Below are 23,416 nucleotides of genomic sequence, written 5' to 3' on the forward strand. Positions count from 1 at the left end.
TAGACCTCTGTTTCATCACCTATGAAATAAAAGGGGTGATGATAGGAAATCTCTGACTTGAAAATAAGATATGCCACTATTCTGCACCCTACCCTCACATACCTCTGGACCTTTGTTCATGAAACTTGTGTTAACATTTTCCCCCTTTCTGTAATCAATGAACCCTTCCTTATTCCACCTTCAAAGCCTACTCAAAAGCTACTTTGAATGTGAAGTCTTCCCAAATGTGTATACAATACTCATGGCTCCCTTCCATTAGGCTTCTTTACAACACCCATTAAACCTTACTATAGTTGTTTTTAGGCCCAGTAGATGGTGATGCCAAATCTAGTGTTCTTCCCTTCCCCCAAAAAGCAGGAAAGATGTTCTATTAAGCTTAAAGTGATGAGCACATGCTGGGTGCCCCATAAAATATACACTGAATGAATACATGTATGCTTAGGAGCCCCATTTCATGTTAAGGGTACCTCAAACAGTAGTTCAAAAAAGCCACCATTTGCACATTTTAGAAAGGTCTACCTGGTCTGCACAGGTCTCCATGTTGCTCTTTTTCACTGGCGTAGACCTCCATGCACCAAGCGTGGTATGCAAATGAGAAGAGATCTTCTATTTTTGCAGGTGGTCGGATTGCATTGTTCAGTCTCTTGAGCCACTCTTGACACTGCTCAAAGGTTGAGAACTGACACCTTTGTAAAGCCAAACAAGTATGCATGTAATTAGCAGACAGTTGACAAACCTAAGGGAAGCAACCATATCAAGAGTGCCTACCTCCTGGTGCAGTGACTATAGTCAAGAAAGCATCAGAGGTGGCCATTTGCATGTTCATCATTTATAATAAAAAGAGGTCCAACAAATTTTAGCCAATGGTGCAAAATGTCAAAAAGAAAAAAAAAATGGACATGTGGAAAACTTATTTTTTAGGCTGGCGAAATTGCTTCTGAGATTAACGGTAATTATTAAAGTAAAATGGCAGTCTTCTCTTTCATGAGTAAGATTTCCTTCTACATCTTCCACCAAAGCTTTATAAAAGTTGTCAAGAAATAGGTTTAAGAGAAGTTCTTTTTGTTTTGTTATAACCTATCAGGCCAAACTCAAAAATAAATCACAGCACAACTTTTGGCCAGTTTGATAATAATTTCAAAATCTCTCTACTCAGCAATTAGAATAAATGAGCAATTGCAGATCCAAAATAAGATATATTACACTGAAACTTTCAGCTGTGACCATGTAGAGAACCAAACAATTCTATTACGAATTGTAATTTTGGGTACGTATCTTTAGATTCAATTAGGGCAAAAAATACTTCACCTTTTCAAATGCAGACAGTATTTAAAACTGAGTAATTAATAAACAAGCTTTTTAAATATGAGTTGTAGTTAGAAAGCAAACCAAATCTCAATGGCTAAAAGGCAACTTATATACCTTAAAACCAAGAAGGCCACTTCTCCCTCATTCCAATCAATGTGGCTCATCAGTATGCCACACTGTGTGTACTGGCACTCCAAAATTAGTCAAAGAGATAAGGGAATTTAGAACTTCTAGAGCTACTAAATTTAAAAACACATTTCAGGCATCATTTTGCAATCATTATAGTAAAGATTCTATCAGATAAAAACCATAATGGATGTTAAATCAATGGAGAAACGATGAAAAGTAGGATATTTTCATTGTCTTAAAGTGCCTCTCACAGACTGTCTATTAGTTGCAAGGGAGAAAATGTAGAAATTATACAGAAAGCGACACCTCAACAAGAGTGATCAAAATTAATATCACCAATAAGCGACAGATGGACACTGCTTGCCTCCAGATATAATAGAGCACCCTGAGAAGAACACAACCTCACACGTACAGTACTGTAGCCGAGAATACACAACCTCAATTTAATCGTGAGGTAACACTGTACAGACACAAAATGAAAAAAATTCAATTAAAATAAAAGATTATATTCTTTAAAATGTGAATGTCATAAAAGACAAAGAAAGGTAGTGAAAAATGTTTTAGATTAAAGAGGGCTACAGAGGCACCTGGGTGGCTCTGTCAGTTAGGTGTCTGCCTTCGGCTCAGGTCATGATCCCCGGGTCCGGGATCAAGTGCCACATCGGGCTCCATGCTTAGCAGGGAGCCTGCTTCTCCCTCTGCCTGCTGCTCCCCCCTGCTTGTGCACGCGCGCTCTCTTTCTCTGACAAATGGATGAATAAAATCTTTTAAAAAATAAAGAGGGCTACAGAATCATAGCAACTAAATGCAATACCTGACCTTGCATGGATCCAGTCCTGAACAAGGTGGGGGTAAGAGGAATGCTATAAAGGACATTATTAGGTCAAGCGACAAAATTGGAACATGGATAGAAGACTGGATAAAAGTATTAGGAGTGTGAAGTTGTGAAGTTGATAATGATACCATGGTTATGTAAGAAAATATCCCTATTCTTAGGAAAGCACACCAAAGTATTTCAGGGTGAAAAGCCAGGATTACATAACTTACTTTCAAATTGTTCAGAAAAAGAAACACACACACACACACACACACACACAGCCCCTGCAAACAATAAAGCAAATGGGGTAAAATGTTAATATTGGTGTTCTCTGTAATATTTTAATTGTTGCACTTCTGTTGGTAAATCTGAAATTATTTCCAAGTAAAAAATTTAAAAATCACTTTCAAATAGGAAAGTAGCCTAAAGATGAAATATTTCAGGCACTAACTACTCAGAAAATATTCCTAACAAGGCTGACCCTCAAAAGCTGTTTTTCTGTTACAAACCATGAATCCATTCTTTTAAAAATACATATTTTCCACACTAAAAAGCAGCATAAACACATCACATACCTGATAACTTTGCAGTCTTTGCAAGTCAAATGAAGCTGAAATATATCTCGGCATTCAACACTTTCTATAAGCTGTAATGGAACCTGCAATTAAAAAAGATGAAGTCCCCTTAGTCAAGAAGGCATTGATCCTGCAGTCCCCTCAATAGGTCCAACAAGATTCAAAAGCTCTACAAGAGAAAGCAGCAAACAGAACTGCAAATTTATCTGAATCAGTAGTATTCAAATGATTTACTACTGAGTGAATGAGGGTTTCCCTTCCTTTTCTTCTAAATCAACAGCCTTAAGTCATGTCTGCGCATGAAGACAAGGAATGAAGAGGAGGCACTGCCTCTGAAAGAGCAGGGAAATATGTCATCTCTCAAGTATCAAACTCACCACCTCTCCAAGTACTACTTTACACACTGCAGCTAGCTGTGATTTGCAACGACAAAGAAGCTAAAGGGAACCAGAAGGGTAATCTTGTCGTTTACAGAAAAGTGCCGATCAAGGTGACAGTAGGACTACCCTTATTTGCCCCAAATGACAAAGTGGGCTTGTGGCTTTGTGTCAACAAAGGAAAATCCTGAAAAAGACTGGAGATCCAAACTGCCCGCAAGCTGCAGGGAAAAGACCTGGCTGATAGGCTTTGTGCTCAGAATAGACCCATAAACATCAAAAAGGAGGGAGCAGGCCACACAGCGGTCAAAGGTCCTAAAACTAGCTAGGTCTAATTTGCTTCCAAAGACCAGGAAAATCCCTGTTTGCCAAGTGGGGCTTGAGGTATGCGCAAGCTGGAATGGTCCTCTCCCTGCCAATCTGGTGAGCAGACTCTACTGAACACAGAAGTAAGGACAACAGTGGAGAGGGCTGAGAGAAGGGAAGGGAGGCAGATAGGGAAAGCATCTGAACAGGTGACAAATCTTCAAGTTGACATGAGAATCCTCTCCCTCTTGGCTCAATTCACCTTGACTCAACCCTTCGTTTCAAAAAGCAATTTCCAAGACTTCTCAAGAGAGCCTGGTAAAATAATTGTGGATACACTCACTCCTTAGAGAAAGAGTAGACCACTGTCTATTATACTATATCATGCCCAGGCAAAATGTAGCTCTGGGAATCCCAAGTAGCATTCCAACAATTCATGGTTTAGCATGAGAAGAGACAGACAGTCTCCAACAGAGAAACAAGAGTGCTGCCTGCACAGAGTGGCCATCATATTAGCTGAGCCAGTTTCAGAAAAAGGCTTCCTGCAAACCCTGCCCCACCATGAAGTTGCCAGAGTCAGCAGAGAACTCTCAGAACAATTATGTGAGAATCAAAAAGAAGTCCAGTGCTGGATGTCTGGTACAAGAAACAGAAACTGGGGCGGGATTAAACAAGAGAAACAAGCAAAATAATAATATATAGAAAATGGGAGTTTCTATCTCAGGATCAGAGCCTTCTTGCTTAGTTCTAAATCTATAATCCACAAAATTCCCCTATACTTATAATAGGACTGGGAGTAAGTGAAGAAATCTTGTGTTCTGAGAAAAAAGGAACTTTGGCCCTGTTTTTAAGTCCTTAACCACAAGGTACTGTGAGAAACTAGAGCTGATGCAGCTAAAAATTCTTTCAAGACCTGTACAACTCAGAAGGAAAAAAACAACAACATGTACCAATGGGTAGGGATAATTTGTAAAGGAAGAACAGATTTAAACGATGGAGATAGGTGGCGCCTGGGTGGCTCAGTCGGTTAAGCATTTGCCTTCGGCTCAGGTCATGATCCCAGGGTCCTGGGATGGTACCCCATGTCAGGCTCCCTGCTCAGGGGGGAGTCTGCTTCTCCCTCCCCTCTCCCCAAGATTGTGTGTGCACATGCATGCTGTCACTTTCTCTCGCTCAAATAACTAAACTTTGTAAAAAAAAAAAAAAAAAAGATGGAGCTTGGAGGAGGACACTGACTTGTCTGCAGGCCAGTCCTCTGGGTGCCCTACAACAGACCCTCATAACGTATTTGTTTTGTTTTAATGTACCTCCCCTTCCCTTCTCCCTTCCTTCCCAAAAGTGCCTGCAAGAATGGCAATCAAGAGGCCTGAATTCTAATTTCAATTTTCTAAAATTTTACCAACTAAAAGTATGCCTACTTCCTGACTTCCTTGGACCAGTTTTCAACCTTCCTCTATGTTTTCTGAATATCAAATGGTCACAACATAGGAAGTCCCAGGCAGAGGGAAGAGGAAGAGTCTGGAGTGGAGTGAGAGTAGCTTTACAAATCCGCACGGGGAGGCTGCTCTCTCAGAAGTCACCTGCATCCCAGGTTCCCTTCAGTCACCTTCCTTATAACTACAAAATCTGAAAACTAATGCTATTAGCAGCTGCTGGAGGGAGTGAATGAGCCTGTGCTGTGCTACAAAGAACAGGTAAGCTTTACATCCCCTACTGTCGGACCAGACCCCAAGCGCCTGTGTCCAGACTTCCAGAATAATGAAACACCTCAGAGCATGCAAAATATTTGCTACCTAAAATGCATTCGATATGCAAATTTTCACACATTTTAACATCACAAATTTAAGGAAGAAGGATAAAAATACCAGATGCTAGTATGCAGATACTACTAGCAAGTTGCCAGAAACAACCATGTGTACTCAAGTCATAGATATGGAAAACAGATTTTAATGCTCATGCGGATTGTCACATGCAAATTTAATATGCAGCAATAAAAAGAGACATATAAGAGAGAAATATCTGATTATATATAACAAATGAACAACTCCCTTTTTTCTTCTCCTTTCTACCCCAATGTCCCCTTCAATGTTCCCTCCACAGACTGCCTCCTTCTCTTCCAAACAGGCAGAACAGGCCTTCTTTTCCTCTTATACATCCAACCAAAACATACTTTCTCTACTGTTTTTTAAGGCCTGCTCCACTGCTTTAGGTTTCTAAATTTTCCTCACACATCAAGAGTATCTCTTACCATTTCTGTAACCAGGCAAACCCCATATTCAACCCCATTAGCAAACAATTATAGATTGTCTTCAATCTATACCATTGAATCCAAGCCATTTTATAGCCCAAGGATGTTAAGCTTCTACGCTAAAAGCTAGTGGCAAAGACAGGACCAGAATCCATGTCTGTCTTCTAGCCTAGGCTCCTTCCATTAAAATGGTGCACCTTTCTTTCTTCCTCTAAGATTACCCCTCCTTTCTGTATGAACTGTACTTTAATATTTCTCTCAGAACTAAGTGCCCTCTCCACCAGGGACCTTTAGGAGGAAAATAGAATTTAAACCAGATTCCTTATGGACAGTTCTATCCATGGAAGAGTAGGAAGAAATCTAAAGTCACATTCAAATCCTCCCTAGCCCACTGGTTCCAGTGTTTTGTAGCAATTCATTTTCTTTTTGTTCCTTTCTCCTCTACCTTCTTCCTGCCAGATAATTCTATCTTCCTTTACAGTGATTTTCCTCTTATATAATCTCCACCAAACTCATGCTCAAAACAATGCATCAAACACACTCAGTGCTGTTAATTCCTCAAAAGGCCAACAGTTACATCACGGACACCAAAATTCATAAGAGCATCAACCCAAAAAAGCAGAAGAGCAGCAGTTAAAAATTGTAACAGACATGCACAGTATCAAAGATCCATATTGTCTCACTCCAGAGGGAATTTTACGTCATCATACCCTAGTATGTGTACTTTAATTCTTTCTCGGTGTGTGTGTGCACACGCACATGTGCAGTATTTTTAAGCACCAGAATTTAAAAGTGGGATATTTCTACCTTTTAAAAACAATGCCCTTTTTATAGCCTGAACAGAAAGTACTAATTCTGTACATACATTTGAATTAAAAATGGCAGTAACAGTGAGAATAATGAGTCTAAACCTAAAATCTGTAATAAGCTGTGGAATATCTGGACCCTAAATCTTATATAAAAACCAGTCAGAAGACTGTATCACAGGTTAAAGATCCAAACTCTTTACTGCTCACCTTTTATGTTTACAAACTGCTCTTCCAGCACTGATTCAGAGATCTCTGCTGGCATATGAATACAGTGGCCAAGGTGCATGAAGGGTTAACAATAACCTCCTTCTGATGCTTGGGGAATAAAGACTTTTGCTGTACTACAGTTAGACAATGAAAAAAATGTGAAAAAATGCTAAAGAAAGTGTTTGCAGCTGCTACACTTGCACATTTTTCCTAAAAAGCATTAATAGACCAGCCTGGAAATAGAAGTTCTAATGTCCTTTTAGATACTGTTGATTTTACAAATTATTCCTAGTTGAAATTCACTTTACATTTTTTGAAGATAATTCCATCTGTTTATGTATAAACTGTGGGACTTTTTCTCACTCCACAAATTGTTCTCATCATAGTGTACCACTAGCACTTTGTCTAGTAAAAGGGAAAGGACTCATGCAGAGAGCACAAATTCTGCTGCTTTGCAAGGTGAGCATCTGACAGTCAAAACCAACTTGTTCCAAAGCACAGGTGCAAAAACCACCTAAGATTCTCATGCTACTTACTGGGATTTCAGAAGCAGCAGATTGAGAGGCAGTCTATTGAATTACACAACAAAAATTGTTTTAAATTTTCATGAATTCCCCTTGAACACTTACTTGTTTATAAATGAGCTCAGCAAAGAAATATACCTGTACATATTTAAAAATACAGTTTGGGAAAAGCACAGAATGGGAGCAATTCATACCTGAAATGCTACAAATGAACTCTCCTACAGACGTTATTCTAGGACTTGGAAACCTGATACCCAATGAATATGTTTGAAGTAATGATGTTATGGTATCTAAACCTACAGGCATATTTCATTCAACGTGCTGTAAAATTAAAAGAGAATATATGTATCAGGTAGCTATTTAAAACTTGATGGTAAGCCATTTTCTAAAGTGCTAAATGTGTTGATTAAAAAGCATACAAAATGATGCAAAACCAAGGCATGCCACAGTATATACTTGGCACATCTGGACTTTTGATGGTTGAAATGTATTTTAGATATTATAACCTTTAAAAGGGAGTCCCTTGATCTCATGTGTGTTTTACTGAAATACTTATCTGCTGAGAGGCGGGAAGAGGGAGGGAGGGAGGAAAGAAAAGAAAGAAAGAAAGGGGCGACACCACCAACTCTCTGGTCTCCACCCAGAACCTAGCACAGGAAGAGCCTCTGTTTTGTGGAGTAACCACAGGTTGAGGAACCTTAGCACTGTGATGTGATTATTTGTATGGAGAAATCCTAGTCTCTCTCGATTTGAAATGTTTAAAGTTGCTACAATGCCAAAATACTTTTGCACAATCATTTCTGAGTACAAAGCCATTATCTTGGGACTTTTACATGACATGCAGGCTCTATGCCTTAGAGGGTTATTATGCTGAGAAAACACTTTTAGGTGAGGAAATGGGTCAAAAGTAAGAACAGTGGTAAGTTTTCTTAAGCACTGTACCTCAATCACAATGGGGGATCAACAATTCCAGTAAATGGCCTACTCATACAGCTACTGTTAGAGATGATGAGGACACAGTCCTAGTCACACAGAAATTTGTTTTTAAATGGGCTTTAAACCCAAAAGGGGTTTTAAAATGGTCTAATATCCATTTCAAACTCATATTAACTTCAATTCACTTAATATTTACTAAATACCATGGCACCAGGAAAACATGCTAATTCCGAAGATACAAAGATGAATAACCAAAAAACTATAACACATCTCGCAAATGTTGTAAAGGCATGTTTGAGACACTGAAGAAGTCAGAGGCAGGGGTAACAAACTGCCAGGGAACGGAGAAAGGCTTCACAGAAGTTACCACCTAACCTGGGTTTTGACAGATGAAGAGAAATTCCCCAGGCAGGAGAGAAGAGAATTCAAAGGTGTGAGGTGTGGCTGAATACTTCAAAGAGGGTAGTTTTACTAATAATACAAAAGAGAGAAACTGACAGAAAAGCTGGCAGAGACCAAGGATCACACCACTTAGCCTGATACCAGGCTAAGTAATTTCACCTTAGAAGTAGTAAAGAAACACTGAAGGGCCTTAGGCTGGAAGATGACATGATCAAATCCATGCTTTCTCTCCAACAGACCCTATTCCCAAATAGATCTAAAAATAGCCTCAAATACCTGGCTCTAAGGCAGTAAGTCGAGAAATAGGGGACAATATGGGAAAATACGGTAACATGAAACTATATTATCCCCCATGCAATTTAATTACAATTTCAATAATTCCAATCATATAAACAATTTAAACAAAAGATTAAACTGGGCAATTCTAATTATTACCGTCCTTACTTCCACAGTGGCTGGGAGGCAATTTCTGGTTGCCAGGATTTTATAGGAGTTTTCATCCCGTTCCTTCCTATCATGACTATCCAATATCAAATGAACCCTCTGAACACTATACGTGCTATATGGTATGAATGCACAGCATGCCTCTTTCCTTGATCAATCCAATGTGTATTTTTAGCTGATGGACAGCAATAGCTATGATCATAGCCCAAATCTAGATGCCAGGAGGAATTCAGACCACAACGGCTCCTGGATATAAATATTTCCTACAAAGAATAATAATAAATAATACATAAATAATAAATGCCAATTACAAACAAAATGGCAGCATTTTGACAAATGAAAAAATTTGACAAAGGAGGTAACTTCTGGACCACTAAGTAAAATGAACTTCAGTGACAGATTTCAAAGAATCCCAAAATGAACCCCAAAAGACACAATGTGAAGTCTGAATGAAAGGACAGTCCTGAACTTTTATAAAACATCTTAATACATTTCTCAGTGCCAGAATAAAACTGAAGAAAGCCATAATACTAGCAAAGGAAAAAGGAAGAAGGCATTCATTTGGTGGAAGTACATGAACTTGCATTACCTTTGTGGTGAAAGGCACATTCACTGAAAACTACTAACGATCGCAGTGCACTGAAGAACCAGTTCACTGAGAATACCCTCATATAACTGAAAAGGTTAAATGCACTCTTAAGAACTGAGAGCCTCCCTTTTCTTCAGTAATACAGTCCATTATGCAAATAAACATTGTATTTAACATCCATGCTTATTCCACTAAGAAGCCATTAGCATTAACTTCATCCTATAATGAGAATCTGCATGGAGCTCAAAGTACATCTCATCATTTCACATTAAGGTCCCAGAAATTAACTCAACTGAGGCAGTTGGTAAGTCCTAAAGATTGAAGAATAAAAGCCTATACAGCCTTTGTACCCTTATAAAGCTTAATGATACACCATTACCTAGTACAAATCGTTCGGTGTTACTAAACAATGGACAATTCAGCTGACAACTACATGTATCATTTTAAATCAAGCATAAGAGTTGCTTGTTAACCTAGTGTCCCCTGAGTGCTAAATTAAGTGAGAGAAAAGCAGAGCACACAATGTTTTCATATCCCACTGTGTATAACACTCCTCTCTTTAAGAACATTAACAAGTTTTTTTTACTTCCTTTCTCCATCTACTTTAGTGGAAAAACAGTTGATAATCACTTACATTAACAAGAGACTCCTTGAACTTGATGTGAAGTCTATAATTAGAAAGGGCAATGATGGCATCCTCAGCACGGCCCACATACTCTGTGCTTTCTCCATGAAGTTCAAGAAAAGGAACCTTCAAAATGGAAGAAGAAACCTTTCAGAGTTCTAAAGCAGTAAAAGCAAAGTCTTCAAGCACAGGCTGGACGAATGGATGAAAAAAACCTGTTACTCAAAATAAATAAATAAGGGACCCAAAGAGGATGATTTATATCCACATAATCCAAATATACCTAGTTATTCAAATTCTAGACTACTGAAGGAATGACAGAGATATGATCATCTCAAATAATGAATTCTCAGGAAATAAGTCTTTCTAAAAAGAGATGTTTTCCAGCTTGCATTTCTACTATGTGTATGGTTTAGGGAAAAACAAAATTATACAGTGCATTACTTCAATCCATTAGTTCTGCTACACTGTTACTATGATGCTAAATACTTATTTTATAATCAAAATGGCCTGTCATTACCTGAAGATTCTCATCCTCCCGGATCAGCTGCTTCCTGGGAAAGATCTGATTGGCCTGGATGCACTCAAGGCTGTGCCGAGTCTCTTCATCCTGGAAAAACCCAAAACTTTTAAATAATTTCAAAGCTCTCAGTTGTCCATATTTTATTGTTCTGCCATGTCTAGTAGTGTGATCACAATTGAGAGTCCAGTTACCAAGGTGAATAGGCAGAAAGCTCAAGGAAAAAATATTCATCCCCAAAGTGTTCCAGCCAATATATTAGGTGTCTCTAGTCAGAGAATACATGGGTGCAAAAAAAAAAAAAAAAAAAAAAAGTCTTGAGAGGTTAAGAACATTTTTACTAAGCACAAATAAGCTGTTAGTACATTACTTGTAAGACAAACCAAGAGTTTTTTCTCTGTAAGTTATGACCTTAAATTCTTATTTTTGAAAGCTATATCCTGAATTAAGAATGAAATGATGTGAGGTTTACAATTTGCTTAAAATTAATTGGAAGGGGGAGGGTAGGAAGGAAGTGAATGGGAAACAAATGAAACAGGATTATCCATGAGGGATAACTGGGAAAACTGGGAAAAGCAGTGGTTCACTAAACCATTGTGTCTACTTTGGTTAAAAGTGAAATTTCCATAACAGAAAGATTTCTTTAAAAATTTAAGTTTAGAAACTGAATCCCACTAAAAGTGAAAATGTATGAACCACTGTCCCCAGTTTAATCTGCCTTAAATTACAAAACCGATTTCTATTAAGACAATTTCAAAAAAAGCAATAAATTCTAATCTAAATGGCACTTGAATTGAACTAATTAGAATGTGTATAAAAAAGTAGTCTTTTATATTATGAATTTTTATGGTTTAGGAAGACAGGAAAAAAGCAATCTGTTGGACAGCCGAACTGTAAATTATTATAGAATCTGTTTTATACAGCGCATTTTACAAGAGCAAAAGCCGTATCATGTTCCCCTGACAGCACTAAGAATTATAACCACTAGTTAGTAGACAGTTCTACCTATATGTTCTGCTTAACACAATTCTAGCAATTCTTTAAATCTCCTCAAAGGAAAAAATAAATCCTACCTATAAATCCTAATTATAAAACCCACTTACGGTTTTACCTAATAGCAATCTTAATCATAAAACAGTAACACTACTAATGTGGCTCTCAAAGTGAGGTCTACAGATTCTGAGACCTTTCAGGGGCTCTATGTGGTCAGAAACACTTCCACATTAGTACAAAGACATTACCTGCCTTTTTTCACTGTATTGACATTTGTACTAACAGTACAAAAAGAATTAGTAGATAAAACTATTGGCACCTTAGTATAAGCAGTAACACCAATTTCACTTAGGATGTCCTTGATAATAAAAATGATAAAATTTTATTAAATCTTGACCCTTCGGTAAGTCTTTTTTTATAAAGGAAATAACATGAAACACTTCTGCCACATACTGACAATATTACGGTTGTCTCAAGGTAAACCATCTGTGCAACTGTTTTAGTTACCAGCTGAACTAACCAGTTTTTTTTTTCCATTAAATACCATTTTAAAAGAACTGACAGACTATAATTCAGACTTAAGCTCCAAATGACATCATTAATTACTAATGATAAAGCTTTCATGTGAAAATCTGAATCTTGGAAAACCCACCAACTGCTAAAATGAAGAACTTCACAGATTCCCAATACTTAAGCAGACTTTTCTGATGAAATCAGAGGCAATACTACCAAATGTAATTTATTTATACATATATATATGTATTTTTTAAAGATTTCATTTATTTGTCAGAGAGAGAGAAAGTGCACCTGAGCACAAGAAAGGGGAATGGCAGCAGAAGGAGAAGGAGGCTCCCACTGAGCAAGGAGCCCAATGCAGGATTCAATCCCAGGACTCTGGGATCATGACCCAAGCTGAAGGCAGACACTTAACCAACTGAGCCACCTAGGTGTCCCCCAAATGTGATTTTTGAAAGAAATTATAGGGGCGCCTGGGTGGGTCAGTCAGTTAAGCATCCAACTCTTGATCTCAGCTCAGGTCTTGATCTCGGGATGGTGAGTTCAAAGCCCTGACTTGGGCTCCATGCTGGGTGTTGAGCCTACTTAAGAAAATAAAAAATAATAAAATAATAAAAGAAATGATACAGAGAAATATGTCTATATTTGGAATTTTGGCATTATTAATGAACAATTATTTTCAAAATGACAAATGTGTAATGTTAAAAAATCATGCATGAATAAAAGATCCATTTAAAGTGCAAGATAGACCAACGGCTTTAAATGCAATAGAATATATTGGGGCGCCCAGATGGTGCAGTCAGTTAAGTGTCTGACTCTTGATTTCAGCTTAGGTTGTGATCTCAGAGTCAGGAGATCAAGCCCCATGTCCGACTCTGCACTCAGCGCAGAGTCCCCTTAGGACACTCTCTTCCTCTGCCATTGTCCCTCCCCCCATCTATAACAAATAAATCTTTAAAAAATATAACAGTAAATAGAGTAAGTTCACCGATATGGTTTCAGGTTTCACATTGCAACTAACCTTTAAAGAAATATTACTTGTCAAAAAAAAAAAAACACAAATATTCCTTGTTTTGGTATAACAGAAGAATATACACAATATTCTCCAGATAGAAAATTATTCTTCTAACTACGTATCTGTGTGAGGCTGGATTTACTTATTTTCAACATTTTTTTCAACAACATATTTTAACAAATTAAATGCAGAAGTAGATATAAGGATCTAGCTATCATCTATTAAGCAAAACATTAAAGAGATCTGTAAAAATATTAATAATGCCAGGGCGCCTGGGTGGCTCAGTTGGTTAAGCGACTGCCTTCGGCTCAGGTCATGATCCTGGAGTCCCGGGATCGAGTCCCACATCAGGCTCCCTGCTCAGCAGAGAGTCTGCTTCTCCTTCTCACCCTCCTCCCTCTCATGCTCTCTGTCTCTCATTCTCTCTCTCAAATAAATAAATAAAATCTTTAAAAAAAAAATATTAATAATGCCACTGGTTACACTATTTCTGGATGAGGAAAAAGTTATTTTCATCAAAAACGTTATGTTAACATTTAGTTGGTTTTTGTTATTTTATTTTTGAGATTTTAAGTGATCTCTATACCCAACATGGGGCTCAAACTCACAACCCCAAGATCAAGAATTGCACACTCTATCAAATGAGCCAGCCAGGCACCCCAGTTAGTTATCTTTAAACGAACATAAGAACATTTTAAAGACTTCCCAGATTTAATTTCTAATCAAGTATAGACAGACATACCCCCTCTGGGGTCCTCAGTAAGTTAGGAATGTAAGAAGGGATCTTCAAAGCAAAGAGTTGGAGAACTGTTGCTCTATCTACTACACCACAACACTAATTCAAGTGGTCTCATTTGAAGTCACTTTCTCTCAAACCATTCTTCCAGAGCTAATCTGTGACAAGAAGAGCCATACAGGGATCGAATAACAATCCCTCACCCATCCACCACCATAAAATCAGGCTCTTGGCTACTAGATGACTGGGCCCATTCCATCCCCTCTAAGGATACACTTTATTTTGAGGAACAAGAATTTTACAACCCTTTTAAAGGTTTGATATTTAAAATATAGAAAGAAATTACTGACTTCAAGTTCTAACAATAAAACTATAACAACTTTATAAATGGTTCATGAAATCCAGAAAAAATTTATGAAACTTCAGTCATCATTAAATAAAGTTTTTTATATTTGAAAACAAATCATGTGTTAATAGAGTCGCACCCCTAGGGCTGTGAGGTATTCACCATGATGAATTAAGAAATTATGGCTGATAGGAGTGCCTGGGTGGCTCAGTCATTAAGCATCTGCCTTCGGCTCAGGTCATGATCCCAGGGTCCTGGGATGGAGCCCTGCATCAGGCTCCCTGCTCCACGGGAAGCCTGCTTTTCCCTCTCCCACTCCCCCTTCTTGTGTTCCCTCTCTTGCTGTCTCTGTCAAATAAATAAATAAAACCTTAAAAAAAAAAAGAAAAGAAAAGAAAGAAATTATGGCTGATAATTATAAAAGCAAAAGTATGAAAACTTATTTTCTTATAGCAAAAAAAAGTTTAATTGAGGCAGTACATTTTAGTAAGGTTGATATCATGTAGCTTAGAGCCTCTAAAAATATAATTACTTGGGGGTATACAAAGGTTTGTACAAAGGCTCCACTCCCATCAACACCAAAATAACTTGTTAGATGAAGAGATCTGTGTCAATATGTTCCATTTTATCCCTCTTCAGTCATTTCCTCCAAGGTCAATGACTGGGTGAAGGAATAACAAGGGATACAGTCATCTTTGAAAGGAACTCATTTTTCTCTAAGTGTTACCTTTTTTTTAGCTATTGACTCAAAGAACATTGAGTGTTTACACTTAAAACTAAGAAAAGATAAGAGGAATCTTGAATTTAGGAAGATTTTTCTCATAAAGCAATAGGGGAGAGGTAGGAAACACCATGAAGAGGAATGCTTTAAAAATTATTACATAAAAGGGGTGCCTGTGTGTATAAGTCGGTTAAGCGTTTGATTCTTGATTTTGGCTCAGGTTGTGATCTGGGGGGTCATGAGATCGAGCCCTGTGTGGGGCTCCGTGCTCAGCGCGGAGTCTGCTTGAGATTCTCTCCCTCTCCGTCTGCCCCTCCCCCAGCTCTAATAAAATCTTTAAAAAATTATTATATAAAAGTACACTGTAAACATGCCTCCTCACCATCACATTAACTTTTTAACTCACACAAATATATAGGCCTAAACTTTTATTCTCTTCAAGATCATTTTACAGAGACACTCATTTCTTCAAGTGATTATCGGACCTAGTTTTTTACTGACCTTTAAATAGCACAGAATTAAAATAACGTAGGCAAGCTAAAAACAAAACCAAAAATGAGAAGCCATTACACATCTATTCTTGCTGGCACATTCACTTAGGTGCTAATCCATGCCAATGTATATAACCAAAGTAGCCAGTGAAAACTGAAAATTGAATGAATCATTTTGAACATAAGAGAACAGAGAATTAAGTCAGCAAGGCAAGATCATGAAGTAATATTTTTTCATAGTCAAAATAAGTGCTCTTTTTAAAAGACTATCTCAATTCACGTTACCTATAAAGCTTTAGAGCTGATTTCCCCCTTGTACATAAATATGCGTTTAATCACCAAGGACTTAATTAACATTAGGACAAGTTACTGACATCCTAGAAGAATGGTATTTCAAAAAACATTACTTGGCTAACACATAAATTGAATTAACTGCCTAATTTATTATAGTTTTTAAGTTTCATGGGTAAAAAAGGTCAAACTTGAGATGGTTGATAGAGTAAGGAGCTGGAAGGAGACAAAAGGGAGGGAAGAAATAGACTAGAAAGTCTTGGCCTCATAAGAGGCTTGCAAAATTTCTCCCAGGCTACAAGTAGTAATTTATTAGTACTAGGGAGCATGTATTCCACATGGTCGATTTCCTGGTATTGCTGACAGACACCAGGCATTGTGGAATCTGGCACTTCTTAGCCTCTACCAGTTCCATAACATCAGTGGAGCTACCTATAAAAATCTTGAAAAGGGATTAGTCACCACAGTTCCAGGCTAGTTTCTGCTATTGGCTTATGTAGGTAAGAGAGGTAATCCATGCTTAAGAGGGGAAATCAACATTACAAATAAATATTTAAAGAACACAGGAAGCAGAGACTGCCAACAAGTCAAAATGCCTATTAACTAAATTCATATACAATGTTCCAGGATTTAAAAAAAAAAAAAAACAAAAAACAATGTTCCAGGATTTAAAAAAAAAACTACTACTGAGAGTAAAATATGTGTAGGAATACTGGACAAAACGTAAAAATGAAAATAATTATCAGTCTCATTGTCAATTCCAGTCATTATTTTTTTTTCCAGTCATTTTTCTTAAGACTGGTATTGAAGGCCATCAAAAATACAAATTTCTCTTGATATAACGCTTGGGATTTATTTCAAAATAATCCAAGAGCTGATGGTGAGGGAGTCAGAAGAAACAAGTATGGCCACGAATTAATGATTACTGCAGTGGATTGATGCACATGATGGTTCATTGCACTATTCTCTTTATACAAGCTTGAGATTTTCCATAAAACATGAAAACATATTCTCTTAATGCTTAACCTCCCAAAAAAAGACTTCAATCTCATTTAAGAATCTTTACAAGCATAAAGAGGATGTTATTCAAATTAGTACAGAGCTATACATTTTAAAAAAGAAAATTTGGGGCGCCTGGGTGGCTCAGTCAGTTAGGTGTCTGCCTTTGGCTCAGGTAATGATCCTAGGTCATGGGATCGAGCCCCACATCGGGCTTCTTGCTCAGCAGGAAGCCTGCTTCTCCCTCTCCCTGCCACTCGCCCTGCTTGTGCTTTCAAATAAATAAAATCTTAAAAAAAAAAATTTCAGTACTCCTAAATGCACTACACAAATAATGATTAAGCATATATGACCTAAATGCTGAAACAACAGAATACACCAATTAATTGATATTAATTATATCAATGGTTCAACAACTTTCAAAATGTTATACAGCTAGTAAAATGAACATTAGGAATCCAATGAATCAACACGGGAAAATGTTTAATTCCTTCAGTGAAATAAGCAAAATAGAAATTTAATTATGCTTTAATTCCAAATACATAAAAAATATACAGTAGAAAGGAATACAGGTAGGTAGAAAGGAACACAATCATGGGTTTTGGTAGCAGAATTATCAATGAGTATTTGTAAAAACTTGTTATAATGTTACTTTATGAGAAATTAAAAAAAAAAAAGACACATGGCCATACTGCTCCCCAACTACAGCACACAAAATCTTCCCCAGAGTGCACCAGAAGACTATCCACAGGGCACTAACAGAGACCCCAGCTGCACCAGGATGAGGACCGCACTGTTGCTAGCTACATGGTATACAATAAAGGACAACCCCTCAGTACAGAACAGAGCTGCTTTTATAAGGCTGTCATTTGTTATTCATTAGCACTGGCATACATACCATATAAATATTAGGCAAACACTTTTTCAATTCATTAAAAACTCTATGGGAAAACCAATAAAATAAACTGTAGTCTAGAGAAATATTAAAAGTTCATCAGTGTTTGGATATACAATCTAACAAAAAGTTGTTATACCCAGAAACTAAGAAAAAACTGACCCAGCTTCAAAATGAAAGCAGTTACCTTTCTCCTCCTTTTAGTATGACATTTCTGCACAACTACTTTTTCTGTTGTGTTTTAGTTCGTTTTTAATTTTAAAAAGCATTTTCAACCCATGTCCCTAATGAAGCTTGAAATTAACATGGCCTTTTCAATTCCTTCTTTGTGCGCCAGCATGAAACAGAGTTTGGATCTAGGAGACATAACAAGGTAGAAGCAGAACAATATTACAGAGCGCCATTTCTTTTTTAAGCCTTGAAGCACTGTTTACATATGCTCAGGACTGAGACATGTGGTTGGCTCATTGCTCCATCTTCTCTGCTTGGACTGAGCCCTAAATGGCCTACAAGTCACTGAAATGTCCATTATACGCTCTTTTCAGTCAAAGATGTAGAGTCAAAGATGTAGGCAGGAGGTATGCAAAGCTGCTTCACCTTCTTTGGGATAAAAATACTGTCTTAAATACACAGAAAGGGGAAGGTAGAGATTTACTTCTATCCAGAAAGGTGAATTCATAAAGAGTATGTATATGACCATATCATAATTCTAAACAGACACACACACACACACACACGGTTTTCACTACATCTTGCTTCCTAGAAAAGGATTAAGAAACCTAGAATCCAAGAAACACAAATTTTAGTCTTGAGTCCATTTATTAGCTGACTGAAAAGTAAGAGACAATATCTAATTCATAGGATTAAATAGAAATAAACCATTCTAAAACACTAAAATGCTCCATTATTACTAAATAAATAATAAAAGAAAGGTAACAAGAAGAGAGTTCAGGAAAAGAAAAGTAAAATGATTTACAAAAACAAAAATGTATGGACCTATTAGTGTTCACTCAATTTCAGGATAGAGTTCAATTACAATTTTCTTGTTATTTCTTTTTACTTACCATGACAGGAAACCCAGATTAGGAGGAGAAATCCCCTTCCCTTCTTCAGTGTCTGGCAAGGCTTTTCTTTCCTTTACACCTGGATCTTTAAAAAGAAAGAAAGAAAAAAAAAAAAAGGACAAAATTGGCAATTTTCTCCCTACTTGGCCATATTCTAATTAAAGAACTACACATACTTGGACCTGCAGACCTGACCAGAGTCACCTAAGAGCAAGTTAAATATCACCCAGCCAATTCCCACTAGTTAAATCCAAACTCCATAATGCCTTTGTGAAAATCCTCATGGTCCTATTTGAGCAAAAACGTAGCAAAGACTCATGTTCCTAAGGCTGACAGTAATATGAAAAATGTTATAAACTCTGGATGAAATAATAAAGATTAAAACCAATCTGCAAATGCAAAAACAATACTCTTATAATATTATAGGATGTTTCTGTGCTGATCTATATAATTCAAAATGGATCTCCCTATCTGTGAGAACCAAACTGGCTTAGTAAGCAAAATCTGAAAAAACTGTCTTATCGCCCCAATATGCTATGCTCATCTGAAAAGTCACATAATAAAAAGGACTGAAATACTGATACATGATACAATGTGAACGAACTAGGAGAACATTATACTAAGTGAAAAAAGTCAGGCAAAAAAAACCCATTATTACATGATACCATTTATATGAAATGTCCAGAACAGGTAAACCCATAAAGACAGAAAGCAGATTAGCGGTTGTCAGGGATTAGGCTGAAGAAGGAATAGGGAGTAACTGCTCACAGATACAGGGTATCTTTGTGGGGTGATAAAAATGTTCCGGAATTAGATAATAGTGGTTTTTAGCACAACATTATATACATTGTAAAAATCCCTGAGCTATAAACTTTAAAAGATAAGTTTCATATGATGTGAATTATAGCTCAATTTAAAAAAAAATGTAGTTGGGGTGTCTGGCTGGCTCAGTCAGTGGAGCGTGCAACTCTATCTCAGGGTTGTGGGTTTGAGCCCCACACTGGGTGTAAAGATTACTTAAAAACAAAATCTTAAAAAAAAATAAAAAGAAAAAGAATTTTTAAAAATGTAAAGAGTGTGCATATAATCAAACTCTTCATAAAACACTAAAAATAACCTTACAGCAAGAAAGTTATGGGACTAATCCAGCAGCAATAAGCATTCCAAGCATCTATAGTATGGTCTCTAAAGACTAATTCCCACTGCAACTTGGTAGAAGTGTCAATGTACTGTAATTTAAAAGGTTAACTTAAAAATACACATAAGCATTACTTGTATTAATTCTGAAGCATGTTTGTACACACACAGAAAAATGATACAGGAATTTTTATCAACAGTTACCCCTCTAAGAAAGAGAAGTGGAAGTGGGGACTTTTAGTGTTTTTTGTTTGTTTTTTAAGGATTTTATTTATTTGACAGAGAGAGACACAGCGAGAGAGGGAACACAAGCAGGGGGAGTGGGAGAAGGAGAAGCAGGCTTCCCACTGAGCAGGGAGCCCAATGCAGGGCTCGATCCCAGGACCCTGGGATCATGACCTGAGCCAAAGGCAGATGCTTAATGATTAAGCCACCTAGGCGCCCTGGGGACTTTTAGATTTTATACTTTTAGAATTACTTTACATTTGTAATTAGGAAAATAAACTTTTACAAAGAAGTGTTTTAAAGAAGAAACTCAGAATAATACTACATAAAAGGTTTTCACTTAATCTAAGGCACAGTGTGAAGATAATGACCTCAATCAAAAAAAAAACAATAAGAAATGAAGGGGCACCAGGGTAGCTCAGTAGGTTAGCACTGAACTCTTGATTTCTCCTCCAGTCGACCTCAGGGTCCTGGGATCAAGCCCTGCGTTGGGCTCTGCACTGAACAAGAAGTCTGCTTGAGGATTCTCTCCCTCTCCCTCTGCTCCTCACTCCACTCCCACACTCTAAAATAAAAAAAAAATTAAAAAATTAAAAAACCAAGAGGTGTAGAACAATGGTTCTATAGGCAGATGAGATGCGAGTTCTGAGTCTGCCATATTATGAACTCTATGACCTTGAGAGGAAGTCATACTAACCTCTCCAAGCCTGTTTCTTCATCTATAAATAAAAATTAACAATTGCATGAAAGACTTGTGAGGGCTAAAGGATAATGCATATGGTATGCTTAATATAGTTACTGACATAGAAATAAGCACCTTTTAAATCATTAAGATAGTCCATTACATACAAAGAACTTAGATAGGATAGTTCCCACCAAGGTCCTATTTTTTAACACACACACACACACACACACACACACACACACACACATACGTGTGTCCATACACAGTTACTTATCTCTGAACCTTTTATGTATTTATTTGAGAGAGGGAGAAAGAGAGCATAAGTGGAGAGAGGAGCAGAGGGAGAGGGAGAAGGAGACTTACTGATGAGCAGGGAGCCTGACGAGGGGCTTGATCCCAGGACCCTGAGGTCATGACCTGAGCTGAAGGCATTTAACCAACTGAGCTACCCAGGTGCCCCTATTTCAGAACCATTTAATTGAGAGTTGTGGTGGTGCTTGGTGGCAGTCAGTTAAGCATCTGACTCGGTTTCAGCTCAGGTCATGATCTCAGAGTCGTGAGACTGAGCTCTGCCTTGGGCTCCACGCTCAGCATGGAGTCTGCTTAAGACTCTTTTTCCCTCTCCCTCTGCCCCTCTCACCCTTCTCTCTCTCTCTCTCTCTCAAATAAATAAATAAATCTTTTTTAAAAATGAGAGCTGTATAAACCATGCCTCTGTACACCTTATTACTTTAGTATATACTTCCTAAGAACAAAATAATCTCTTAATCACAGGAAACCTGCTTCTTCCTCTGCCTCTCTGTGTCGCTCATGAATAAACAAATTTTTTTTTTTTTTAAGATTTTATTTATTTATTTGACAGAGACAGCGAGAGAGGGAACACAAGCAGGGGGAGTGGGAGAGGGAGAAGCAGGCCTCCTGCTGAGCAGAGAGCCCAATGTGGGGCTCAATCCCAGGACCATGACCAGAGCCGAAGGCAGACACCCAACAATTGAGCCACCCAGGCACCCCTAAATAAATAAATTTTTTAAATCTTAAAAAAAAAAAAGTAACACTTTAATTCACTGTTTTGCAAATAGAGGTCTTGGATGACTCATCTCAAGTCAATACTGATTCTAAAATTAAAAATCAGTGAACACTTACATTATTATGCCAATGTAAAAATTAAACTACAGAGCCAAGTAATACATTAGTGTTACATTTCCTTCTTTAAAGGTCTAATATGGACCCACCGGGCCAAATGAAGGATAAGATTCTTATTCTAAGCATTAAAGTCAAATGACTGCTCTTTTCTTAATATATGCATGAGAATTTGACAGCTAGGATCTGCAGGCTTCTCTGGGCTCCATCATCAGTACCACCCCATAGATGCAACTTCTGAGAAGTCTTTACAAAAGTAAAATATCATTTAATCTTCCTAGTGAACATGGTATCTCATCTTTCAGGCACCTATAAAGCAGAAATTATCCAATTTCTTTCTCAAGAACTAAAACTTACACTCACAAACAATAACTCAACCAAGTAAGATACTGAGCAACTCAGACTATAAGGTCATAGAATATACATATCATATAAATCCTTCATTATACAGAAAGAAGGAAAAAAACAGTACCCTGAATCAAGATTATAACTAATCCCTACTAAATTCAATTAAAAGTTAGATGATAATTTTCTAAATTAAACAGATGGCACAAAATCTATTCTCCCTTATTCTTACCAACACCCACACCCACCAAAAACAAAAATCCTACTTAAAATCAAATTATAGTGAGAAGTCCTATATCCCAGGACTCTGGAAATGTCTCTGTGAATTAAAAATTCAAATATGAACATAGTTTTTGCCTTCAAAGTGTTCATAATCTTGTGGGGACAACAAACAGTTAACTAATAAGGCAGAATGTGAAAAGAGATGCAGAAATAGAACTCCATGAGGATGCAAAAGACAGAAATGGATTCTGGTCTGGGCACTCAGGGAAGGCTTTATGGAACAACTAAGTTTTCTAATAGTTGAGCCAGTCAGGGTCTGAGCTACTGAGACAGAGGAAACAGGAATGGCACAAGCAAAGAACAAGACCAAAAAAAAAAAAAAAGCATACTGGAGAGTGAGTACTCGAGGGAAAATAAGTCAATGTGACTACAGCAAAAGGTGCCCTAGGTGTATGGGGGAAATGTTTAAAGCCCACTTGTCAAGAGCCTAAAATGCCATGGTAATGAGCTTGATCCTTATTCTGGAGGCAATGTCAAGCTAAAGGTTGCAGAACAAGGTATTGATGTGGATCTAAAAAGTTAAAACTAAAGCAACAACTTCTCAATAAAATTAGATTATAATTTCCTAAATTAAACCAATGGCAGACAAGAGGCAGTAATGAAGACTGAAATAGTCATGGATACACACAAGTCTATTAAAAGAAGAATTGGGATTAATAACCACATTGGGGACAGGATTAAATTTTTTAGATCTTTTCTACTTAAATGTCACATTAGTA

The 23,416-nt window shown here is 37.3% G+C and overlaps 1 protein-coding gene across 8 annotated transcripts in view; it reads right to left on the bottom strand.

The window, feature by feature from the left end:
• Positions 1–23,416, bottom strand: part of MTMR3 (myotubularin related protein 3) — a 136,151-nt gene that overhangs the window by 31,542 nt on the left and 81,193 nt on the right. For 5 of the 8 annotated variants that reach the window (XM_028124567.2, XM_028124568.2, XM_028124562.2 and 2 more), the window contains 5 exons: positions 18,884–18,968; positions 10,817–10,906; positions 10,306–10,422; positions 2,830–2,912; positions 520–686 (listed from right to left, as the gene is read on the bottom strand). In XM_028124567.2, coding sequence (XP_027980368.1) covers positions 520–686; positions 2,830–2,912; positions 10,306–10,422; positions 10,817–10,906; positions 18,884–18,886 — 460 coding nt within the window. In that variant the 5' untranslated portion in view covers positions 18,887–18,968. Of the gene's footprint in view, positions 1–519; positions 687–2,829; positions 2,913–10,305; positions 10,423–10,816; positions 10,907–18,883; positions 18,969–20,654; positions 20,811–23,416 lie in introns of all 8 variants that reach the window. The other 3 variants (XM_088019569.1, XM_088019570.1, XM_088019571.1) reach the window with 2 other exon arrangements.

The sequence above is a fragment of the Eumetopias jubatus genome, unplaced genomic scaffold (genome assembly GCF_037043125.1).
Source record: "Eumetopias jubatus isolate StellerSeaLion01/CBP00866 unplaced genomic scaffold, mEumJub1_p1.0 scaffold_16, whole genome shotgun sequence".
NCBI classification, from domain to species: domain Eukaryota; kingdom Metazoa; phylum Chordata; class Mammalia; order Carnivora; family Otariidae; genus Eumetopias; species Eumetopias jubatus.